Source organism: Danio rerio, chromosome 4 (genome assembly GCF_049306965.1).
Source record: "Danio rerio strain Tuebingen ecotype United States chromosome 4, GRCz12tu, whole genome shotgun sequence".
NCBI lineage: Eukaryota > Metazoa > Chordata > Actinopteri > Cypriniformes > Danionidae > Danio > Danio rerio.
In genome coordinates this window covers 26479686-26491280 of record NC_133179.1, presented here as the reverse complement: position 1 = coordinate 26491280, position 11595 = coordinate 26479686, and the positions used below count along the sequence as shown (strand labels likewise).

General features: G+C 32.0%; 1 protein-coding gene across 2 annotated transcripts; it reads left to right on the top strand.

Annotated features, from left to right (window-relative positions):
* Positions 1-508: 508 nt before the first annotated feature.
* ndufa12 (NADH:ubiquinone oxidoreductase subunit A12) lies at positions 509-9185 on the top strand. Of its 2 annotated transcripts, none has more exons than NM_001033103.2 (4): positions 509-675; positions 3867-3949; positions 4058-4145; positions 7191-9185. In NM_001033103.2, the coding sequence occupies exons 1-4, from the start codon at positions 587-589 to the stop codon at positions 7369-7371; spliced, it is 441 nt and encodes a 146-aa protein (NP_001028275.1). In that variant the 5' UTR covers positions 509-586; the 3' UTR covers positions 7372-9185. The 2 variants fall into 2 exon arrangements, 1 of the variants encoding a protein (NP_001028275.1); XR_012401587.1 differs by having other exon boundaries at positions 573-675; positions 4058-4231; positions 4431-7439.
* Positions 9186-11595: the final 2410 nt, after the last annotated feature.

Genomic DNA, 11595 nt, shown 5'->3' with positions numbered 1-11595 from the left:
CAAAGAAATTAATATTTTGAAATGTTTAACTTAGACTATTTAATTTTTAAGAGGATATATTTTAAAATGTAATTTTTTCTTGATTTTAAGCTATTTTTAAGATGAAATATGAATATAATGAATTGCTGTAATAAATAAATAAATAAATGTAATAATAACATTAAAGAGATTAACACAAAATGAATATGAACAGTTTAGAGAACTGCAAAGTTCTTCGATTATGATGTAAAATATACCTCAATAAGTTAGTAATTTTTACATTTTAAGTGTTTAATAAAACATATTTTAGGCCTAATGTAATTTTTACAAAGAAAGAAATAAGGTTAAAAGTAGGGTGGATTTAAATGACAGGCATGACATACGTGAACTGAAATATCAAAAGCCATAAATAATGTATAGTAAAATGTATTTCATAGAAAATTTATAATTTTTTAACTGAATTTACTATACGTTGACTCACTTGGGGTCACTAACCTGCACTTTAATTCTGTCCAAACATTTTGGCGGAACGCATCGTTCGTGATCGTTTTACCGGAGGAACGATGAAGTTGCGCGACAGTCCGTCGGTGTTTAGAGTCCGTCAGCGATGGCGGGGTACGCAACGTTAATGCGGCGGTTCGTCGGTGAATTTACCGGTCACGGCGGTGTAAAAGGCTTCCTGGTGCAGTTGTTCAGGTGGGACACTAAAATATTTGTGCTTTACAGTTTTCGATATAATCAGAGATATCAAATAACGCGTGTAAAGCAGTTAGACACTGAGCTTAAAGCAATGACCTTTCTGATAGTGACTGTACACATGACTACAAAACACTGAACATAAGTCTCTTGATTTGAAGGATTATTTGTATTACCGTATTACTATAGCTTTGCAGGTAATGGTGTGAACAAACTAAATGACAAATTACAATAAAACATTTTATGACTTGAGATACTTAGCAAAAAAATAAGAGCTCATTATATTTTATTTTAAATTAATCGCAGCAATAGCTTTAACATTATAAAGTTATTAAAGGTTTTAAATTCAGTAACATTTGCTAAATCTATTATAATATTGTATAGTCATTTAAAGCTTTTTTAAATGCTTTAATTAGAAACAATGACGTTTATATGTCTCTTTAGACAAAACAATACCAATGTTTAAACTTTAGAAGAGTTCAGAAATCCACTTTTTTTTGCAGTAATCATCACATATGAAATCGTTTGTTATACAAACTAATAGTAAATTTTGGTAAACACACGCACTAAATGACAATATTTCATTTGAAATTTTTAGGAAATGTTATCAGACCAAATATTGACTTTTTTACAGACATAATCCAAATCGTTCACACATAATTCAGTTAACTAGAAATTTTCAAGAATTATTTAATTTTATTGGTAACATTTTATCAGAATCAGTTTTATTGCCAAGTGTGCTTCACACACAAGAAATTTGTTTTGGCTACAGAAGCTTCCAGTTTACATAAAGTGACAACATAAAAAAGAAAAAGATGATAAACATTAAACAGAGATGCAGTTAGTCAAAAAAGATCGAGATGTTGAGTTGTATGTACAGATTTGTTATATATATATATATATATATATATATATATATATATATATATATATATATATATATATATATATATATATATATATATACACAAGTTATAAGGTGCTGTGTACAAATGTGTATGGAGAAAGTATAATAAGGGTCACATAGTTAAGTCTAGTTACTGTGTTTACTAACACAAACAAGTAATGGACAATACATTTATTAAGGTATTTACTTGTGTGTGTTAACATCAGTTAATAAAATTACAGTTGTTGGAATTGAAATTTATTTTTTTTACATTTATTTTATTTAACAGGGACAATGCTCATCAATCAATAGTAAAACTGTAAATAAGCCAGAGTTAGCCACAAGGGCTAATTTTCATCTGTTGCCCCCTGCCAGATTTTAAAAAGGCAGCCTAAAATAAAAAATAAAAAACACACATTATTACACATACAAGAACAGTAAAGTTATATACATCACAAAGACAAAGCATGTGATAAGAATTTTATTAAAAAGCTAGAGAATAGAATTAAACGATTACAAGCTTGATTAGCTTTTAACCATTTCTTTAACTTGTATTTAAATTAAATTCTTAAATCAATAGGAAGTGTGTAGAGGAAATGACTGGCTCTAACTGAGAAGACTGACCGTGCAAAAGTTGTTTGTCTAAACTGCACAGCACAGTCTCCTCTAGTAATAGATTGTGTTCCACAACCATTATTTCTCTCTGTACACATAATGGAGATTTTAAAAATTTTAAAAATCATACAAGCATCAGTCAAATATTTCATATTATCAAAGCTCAATAAAAAATGTTTTTATATTATATTACAATGATAATTCACGATAGTCTTTTGAGCAAATCCTTTAAGTCTCTGTTTATGAAGTGTTTCAACTGATTTTAACACTGTTGTACTGGTGTGTGACCAACTAGTAAGACAATATGTAATATGAGGAAAAAATCATGAAGTGCATAAAAAATTTGCTGCTTCTTAGTCAAGTAAGGTAGTAAAGGCCTGAAGTTGGCCAGATTAAATTTAACAGTTTTAACAACCTTCTTGGCATGTTTTGGAACGTCAGTTGTGATTGTGAATCTAAAATTAGACAACCCTGAGCTTTTTACTCTCTTTTAACAAATGCATCAGGATGTTGAATAACTGTCAATGATTGTTAGAAAAACATACAAGCAGTTTTACTTGTATTCAAATTAAGATTTGAGTCACACAACCAATCAGAGACCTGAACCAATGCCTCAGTTTTTTTTTTTTAGTTTTTTTGCGTGCACATATAAAGCTGTGTCACCAACATACATTTGAATATTAATAGTAGGAAAGACTTTTGGAAGGTCAATTATGTACATACTAAACAGGATCGGGCCAAGAATTTGTTAGTTGTTGTTTTTCATTGTAACTTTGTTATCGTTAATATTGAACTATAATTAATAAATGATGTACAAGCTTTGCTTGTTGTTTGTTGATGTTAATTAATACATTAGCTAAAATTAACTGCATGGGCCGTATTGTAAAGTATTCTCTATATATACAATAATGCACACACTCGTAACTCATGATTATATCATGGTCTGTTGAAATTCTTGATTGTGTGCAAAAAAATCGTGTGTAATGCACAAGTAGTTCCAGACAAATTGATCACAGTTCTCAATAAATGTAGACATTAGTAACCATTAACTTAATGACAGCTGTGCACAGATTGTATACATTTCATATTTTCTTAGCCAAAATAACTGCTTGTCTTTTGTGTGTGTACACACACAGAAATAATGTATTTGTTTAGTGCTAAAATTATTTATTTATTATATTGTATGTTTTTTTTTTCTTTTAATATTATTCTGTGCTACTTGTTTGAATTTAAATGTTTTGTATTTCTGTCCCCAAAGATGTTAGGAGACCGAACTACTATTTTTATGGACTTAACAGTTTAATGAAACAGTTTTGTTTAAATTAATCAAAATGATTAACCCTTTTATGCACAAGCTATAAAATAGATATAGAAAAATAAACTTAAATGGGTCACTCTAGACCCAAGTAGTGCATTAAGGGGTTAACTACATTTAATCAGAAATGGAAACAATATGCATTTTTAAAGGGGACATTGGTCCCTTATTGAACAGATTCTGGACAAACATATTCGGTACTCTAGGGCTTATAGCAGCTATATTGTCTTTTTTGTCCACAGTACGAGCCAATGCTTGTTCTTGTTTTGTGTATTGATATATATGAAAACTGTTTTATATAATATTATATTAATTTGTATATTTTGTTTACTTTTTAAAAAAATTTTTTTTTTACAATTTTTCTACCCATTTCAGGGTGCAAGAAACCAAGACAGGTGCTTTGATCGGTACTGACAAATATGGCAATAAATACTATGAGGACAACAGATTCTTCTTCGGTATGAATTTACAGATGTATGCTGTCTGTGTGTGCACAAATCCATAGTGTTTTAGATTTGTGTGTGTTTTATTAATTTTTAAATTTTTTTTTGTTAATTGTCTTTTAGGCCGTCACCGATGGGTGATTTACACCACCGAGATGAATGGCAAGAATACTTTTTGGGATGTTGATGGCAGCATGGTCCCCGCTGAATGGTAACATTTAGATAAATCTATTCTCAGGGGCTTATCCGATTTTATTTTACCCTCCACAGTGAGATGATAATAGATGAATGGTGTAGGTCACAGGTCAAAATCAGTTCCAAAAGGGCCGCAGCTCTGCACAGTTTAGTTCCAACCCTAATTAAACACACCTGGTCAAACTAATTGAGTCCTTCAGGCTTGTTTGAAACCTACAGGTAAGTGTGTTGGAGCAGGGTTGGAACTAAACTGCGCAGGGCTTCGGCCCTCCAGGAATTGAGTTTGACACCTCTGGTGTAGGTGATCAAAAATGTGTTCTCTGAAATGCATTTCTGCCTCATTTTGTGCCAGTTGTGTCACAAATTAAATGTGTGAAAAGATTCATATGAGCCAATTGTCCATCAGATTATACCACAGGGCTGCTAAATGCTTTATTTCAATTGGCTGATTAATGTTGTAAGGTATAGGTTTCAAACTGGATTCCTGGAGGGCTTCAGCTCTGCACAGTTTTACTCCAACCCTAATCAAACACAGCTGATCCAACTATTTAAGGTGTTCATGACTCTTTTAAACACCTCGGTTATTTGGATCAGCTGTGTTTGATAGGGTTGGGGCGAAACTGTGCAGTGCTGTGGCTCTCCTGGAATTGAGTTTGAGACCTATGTTCTAAGGTGTGTAATTATTTTCAGATAAATCACAGCTAAAATAGTTCTGGCAGGTTTTGACCACATTACACTTCCATATAATTGCCCAATGTTTTCAGTTATTTTGAATCTACAACTGTCAAAAAACAAAACAGAAGGGTTTTGGTAAGATGCTTAAGAAACTAGTCTTAAGCATCGGAACATGACATTGGAACATGGTGTCTAACTGCGATGTAACATTCTATTCTGAGGTGTTTATATTCTTAGAATAGGATTCCTGTTTTTCTCTGGCAATAAATAATATCAATGTCTAAATGACAACTAAATTAATCTGGTGGTTCAGCAGTCACATGGTTTAAGTCAGATTATTTACAATCTCATAATGTCTTTCAGAATTTAATGAAATGTTATAAAGGTGTGTAAATGAATCTTAATCCTATTTTGTTGCACTATGTTAGTTTTTTCCAGTTTAGATTTAGTTGCTTCCGTAAGTTTCTTTCTTGCTGTAATATGCATCTTTTGCTTTTAAAATTTTGTTATCAATAGTTTACAGAGTTAAACAGTTATTTTTGTAGAATAAAAATTATAATTAAAGAGTATTGTGGAAAAAGCGACCAACTTAAAAATGCTAATTGGCAGCAATAATAACTGAGAAAAGCGACGGGAAAAATGAGTTTTACATTGAAAATTGATCATTAAAATAGTTTTGTAGATTCAGCATTACATATACACAACACTTGTATTGATAAAAATCATTTAGCATAGGAAAGTAGCAGTAAAATTGTAAAAAAAAAAAGACAAATTTTAATTTATTAAAGAATATTTAAAGTGTATTATAATGTAATAATTCATTGCAAAAGTAGTGTTAAAAACATAATTGTTTTTTAATTGAGTACAACTGTGTACAGAACCAGAATTGTTTAGGATTTTAAAGATAACATTCAATGAAATTTGCCTGCTCAGACAAGTAATTTGTCTAATTTCAATTTGTAATCATTTAAATTTCATGCCAATTTAAACATAACCACTTTAGTTAGCTGGTCCACATAGACTCTATTGACCCTTACTATATTTATTGACCTTATTCTTCACGTACGAGCGGGTACCGTTGGAATCTTTTTGGCTCAAGACTTGCAGTCTCATCCACCTCCGTTGATTTTTAGACGTTAGAAACAGCATTTTAAGCTTCTTGATGTTGCAAACTTATGTTGTCTTATTATACCATTTTGCTTTTTTTTTGTACTTTCATAAACACACTTGTTTGTAGAGCAAGTACTTTGACCGTTGTCTGCCGTTTATACTCCTAGTCATTTCTCCGATAGGCAACTGAATCGGAAGTTCGAAAACAATTGCAAAACTAGAGTACTTCCATATCGCTGAATAAGGTCAATAGACTTGGCCCCTTTGCTACCACTTTTTGTAAACAGACAGTGAAGTGGTTAACAACAATGGCATGTTCAGATGTAATGTTAGAGGTTCACAGGTGCCCTTAACCAGAATACCAGCTTTGGAAGAGGCAACAAAGAAATTGATTTGTTTTATATATGAAGGGAATGTCTTAGACAGAGTGGGGAAAACATTATCTCAGGCAAAGCTGGACTAGTATCGAAATTTTATTTAAAGTAAGTAGTTGTACCTACAATTTGAGAGATGTAATAAGTAATCGTTTAGTTACAATTAGCAAATGCCAACTTAATTTTACTCATGTTTAGAACCAGACCTTCATGTGCCTATCTGTGTTTGTCAATGTGGTGTTAATGGAAATAATGTAATCGTCATATTTTCATTTATATGTTTGTTTGAAGACATTTTAAAATGATAATGGCAGGCTGCAATGTCAAGCAATTCTAAATTCTAAGCAATGACTATTCATGCTGGAGACGACAGTGCAACCTCAAAACTCTATATTTGACATTATAATGTGGAATAATATGTTTTTGACAGGATAAAAAGGGCATTTATTTACAGTTCCATTGAGAAACCTTACAGTCCAACTGGGGATGGGACGATAAGCAGTTTCAAGGTTTACTGCGGTTTGGAAAAGTTAAGGTTTTAAATCCACCAAAGTTTTTTGTTATATCATTCCTAAGGTATAAGTTTATTTTTTTACATTTCCACAACTATTTAATTTAGCTTTAGGGCAACAGTATCTTCATCAGAAAAGGAACTTATACATCAAAAGGTACTGGTCCAAAATATTTTAAATGTTTCTTAAAATAAAAAAGTTGTGGCATTTAAAAACAAAATAACTTATTTTTGAGCAGTAATTACAATACTGTGAAACCATGATATTTTTATCTATGGTTATCATCCCGCCAAAATCTTATACCAGCCCATGCCTCTATCCATCACTGGTTTTATTTGCTAATGTACAATGAAATAGCTTCCTCTTTCTCTCTTCCAATGTGTTCCTCAGGCACCGCTGGCTGCACTGTATGACAGATGATCCTCCCACCACTCACCCTCCAGAGCCCAAGAAGTTCCTGGCCAAGGTTCATCAGATAAATCTAAGCGGCACACCTGACTGCTATGTACCCTTTTCAACCACTCGTAAGAAGATCCATGAGTGGGTCCCTCCTAAAGTCAGCCAGAAATAAACAGGTTGGCTGTTTGGAACATTGTCTAAATTGTAACTTTATAATCATAAATAAAACAAATATCTTTGTCTCTGTGTGGCCCAAAATTCATTGTTCATGTTGTAATTTTGGAAACTGAGCAGTATGTAGATGAATATGGGTTTGAGAAACCAAGCCCTGCAAGAGGAGCTTTTATGCTCTGCATGGCTGCATCTATGCGGTCAAAAATACAATGATATTGTAAAATGCTATTTCAGTTTATAAATTACGTTTAATGTGTTTAGTTAAAAAAAAACGACTTAAGTATTGTGCTTGTGTCAGAAAAGCTGGATTTCCAGCGTTAAAGACATCTCTTCGCAACTACTGTCTACATTTGTCTATGAAAGTGGTATACAAGGTATTTGTTTAGTGGGTGGAGAAATAGTTATTAGCCAGTTGGCTGATGACACCACTATTTTTTTTAAAAGATGCTTCCCAAATTCCTATAGTTATTGATAGAATTTAATTTTTTTTTAAAGCATCAGACCTTAAGCTAAACAAATGTGAACTAATGTCAATTAAAGAGTGTGCGGCTCCTACTGTCTACAATATCCCAGTCTGAAGTAACATATTTAGGCATTTTGATTACTAAAAACCAAGAAAGGAGATGTTCTCTGAACTTTGATCCGTCTATTATTAAGACACAAAGAAGATTTCAGACATGGCTGCAGAGAGACTTGTCTTTAAAGGCAGGGTGTTGCTCACCAAAGCGGAAGGTACAGCTAGGCTTACTTTACCTGCATCTTCTTTATAAGTAAATAATAAAATTTGTAAAGGTGTGGATAAAAATATTTTTAATTTTGTCCGGAAGAAAAAAAAACATTATGTTAGGAAATCTGTAATTAAGAACAAGTATGAATATGGAGGGTTACATTTTCTTGATTTTTTTATCTTTAAACAATACTTTCAAAGTTAACTGGCTTTGGCTTAAGTAACCCAAACTCAACTTCGAATTTTATCCCCAATTACTTTTTTTCAAAACTTAGAGGACTCCCTTTTCTACTAATTTGTACTATAATATTGCTAGAATCCCTTATATATTATGCAATTTTCATATGCAAGCTTTACTTGCATAGTCACTTATTTACAAAAAACTTTTCTCATCAGTATTTTATCTGGAACAATCAGGACATTTTGTATTAAAGCAAATATTTATTCTTAAATTGTTGGTTTGAGAAACATATTTTGACTGCATCTCAGTTATTTTAAGGTCTTCTCTTAAATCATAAAGTGTTATGCAAGTTTGGCTTCCCGGTAACTCCAAATGAGTTTTGTATTATAATGGATGCAATTCATAAAGCAGTTATGCTTTTAGAGGCTATGGTGGAGTATCCAGTGATTGTCTGTGCCTTTGCACCCCTTAGAAACTTCAGTGGGAAAAATTTTTTTTCAGCTCTCTCTTTCAAAAAAAAAAAAATTTGTAACAACCCCATATGTGTGTTTTTTTTTATGGAAATATATGACCTGATTCCATGGAAAATGTTAGGTCTTTGTCTGTAAAATATATAATAACAAAATTATAGAAATTTCATTTCAATGGTTACACAGATTTTACCCAGCCAAGTCATTTTGATAAAAAATAAGCCATATAGGTACATGCTGCTCTTTCTGTAATATACCCAATAAAACTGCTGACCTTTTTTTTTTTGGAATTGCCCTCAAACACAATGCTTTTTGATTGAACTTTCTTTGGTTATTCATTGCAAAATACTACTAGGATTCTTGTTATCTTTTAAGGATCCTGTTGGGTTTTTTTATACTTCTGATAATAAAAGTAAGAATTATTTCATTATTAACCTCCTTTTAATTCTTGCAAAATTCCACATACACCACTGTAAATTCTCTCAATGTATACCTTTTTTCATAGTTTTTGAAAAGGAACTTCAACAGTACATTAGAACTAATAAAACATAAGAGCTTCCTCTAAACATCTTAAAGCTATTAGAACTGTTAACTTATTTTCCTTTTTTAATTTGCTTAACACATGATTTTATATTATTTGTTGTTTGTTTTTTAGTTTATTTTTTCTCTTGAATGTACTTCTCTGTAAAACTCATGTACAATCTACATAACAAATACGTATGATGCTATCCTGACATTAATTTTAAAAAAGGAATCTTTTAGGCTATTATAGTAAAAAAAAATGGGAGAAACGCCAAAAGCGTAAAAGGTTTTAAAAGAATAGAAGTTGTAAAATATGTAGATTTTGACAAATGATGTCATGGTCCTTTTGGTAAATTTAAATTTTATTTTATTTTATTTTTGTAGATGTGATGGCTCCACTGCTCAACGCAAATATCAGCAAATCACAATACATGGTAACAAATCTATTACGTGGTCAAGATGAGGCCTGATATGAGAAAAAAAAGGATTTAAGAGACGTTGCATGTTTATTGGTGCCAGATGTCAGCCAGCTCGATTAGACTGGTTTGAGCAGTTTATTACAACAGATTATGATCACATTTGCTGTATGTTTTTTATTTTTTTATTTTTATTTTTTTTATAATGTTAGCTGACAGTCTATGAAGAATAACACAATGTGCGTAAAAAGTTGAAAACCGAAGATTTTATTATAATCCCAGCAAACACAATTAACATCCGCATTGGTTATTGGAAACCGAATAACATTTTGGGTACGTTTTTGTATGTTCTTTTTGCTATTCAAAAATCTCTCTTATGGTATGCACAAGTACATTGCAAGAACATTTCTCAAAGCAACGTTCTATAGGCCTATGTAGAAATATTTTCTGGCTAACTACCAGAATATTCCAATGAACCAAAGATTTCGGTAAAATTGTCGTAAAGTTTTTGGCAGATTGATTAATTGCTTAAGCACCGTTTTACAATACGTCAAATTACCATAGTGTAAAACCCAAAGTTAATTAGATAATTTAGATAACTTTTTGGTTATTTTTGTTGTTATTATTTTATTAATAAGTAATAGTAAGTTAAATATCGCAATTTAAAACAGCTTGGAGCTGTTGGTATAAGTATGTCGTCATTTCTTAATTGCAAATTTCCTATAGCCTGTTATCATCCTCCTTACCCGTGGTCTGACTGTCTTCGGCTGGTGCAGCAGCCGAATAAAGGTAGGTTTGTTAGTTCATGTTATTTTTGTTATATCTGTGTTGTTTAAATCTAATTGTAATATATTTATATGTGTCTGAAAATTCACTGTCGCCGGATAATTTTCTTATCGAGAGGTGAGTAACTTAAATATGGTCAGACCTGTGGTTGACCAGCAGAGGACGCTACATGATACTTTAATTGTTCGTAATGAAAACAAACACCAGTGGACAAACTGAAACAGCTGCTAGCTATTAACACATTAGGGCCTTCAACAGGGTGTTTGGACATTATGATACAATGCTATTAAGATTAGCTCACTTTATTTTTAGCACACTCAAACAATAAGAATTAGGGATCTACTAGCATTTCAACAAATAATCACTAGTATTGCCTTATAGCATTATCATATCTTCTCAAGTTTACATGTGTACACTTTGAAAGCCACAATTTGTATATCCTATTTCACACAAATTGTGTCTGCTGATAAAGGCAAGCAATTGTTAGAACTTTGAAAACTCTTTACAAGAAAAATAATAACAAATTGTCAGCAGAGGATGTCAATGTCTGCAGTTTTTGGCTAATTACCAGGTCAAAGTTGTTTGCAACTCATTTGTGTAAAACTAACAGCCTGCCAATTTACAGTGTGCAATTGTGTTTTCTTGGCCTCTCTATCTCACTCACACAAATTCACTGCAAAATGGATCGAGGCAATGAATTATGGATATGCACATTAGCATGGTGTCATTTCACACCACCAAGGGGTTTAAACTTTCATATCCCCATGGATAAGCGTCTATTAGTGTACTGTATAGGTGTGTATTCATATGTTAGGCCTCTTGTTTACATAGTGCCTAGAAACTAAGAATAACACTTGTTCCACCATATACCATATAAAAAACCCTGACATTATCTAAGCATACTCTGACAACCCCCTAGCAACTACTAACACTTAAACAAATGCATAGAAGTGGCCAGAAAACTACTACTCTGCAACACTGTAAAACCAAATAGAATGTGCATTTCCATGTTATTTATAACATCTTAAAACCTTGACAACTATTCATAGCAACTGGAACAATCCCAAAGTAACAAGCTAGTAACATGGAGCCGTAAATATATCACACTGATATTGACGTC

Excerpts from the sequence above, each read along its gene's own strand:
- ndufa12 (NM_001033103.2), top strand. The coding sequence starts at position 587 with ATGGCGGGGTACGCAACGTTAATGCGGCGGTTCGTCGGTGAATTTACC. Across the intron at positions 676-3,866 it reads TTCCTGGTGCAGTTGTTCAG|GGTGCAAGAAACCAAGACAG; the intron begins GTGGGACACTAA and ends TACCCATTTCAG. Across the intron at positions 3,950-4,057 it reads GGACAACAGATTCTTCTTCG|GCCGTCACCGATGGGTGATT; the intron begins GTATGAATTTAC and ends ATTGTCTTTTAG.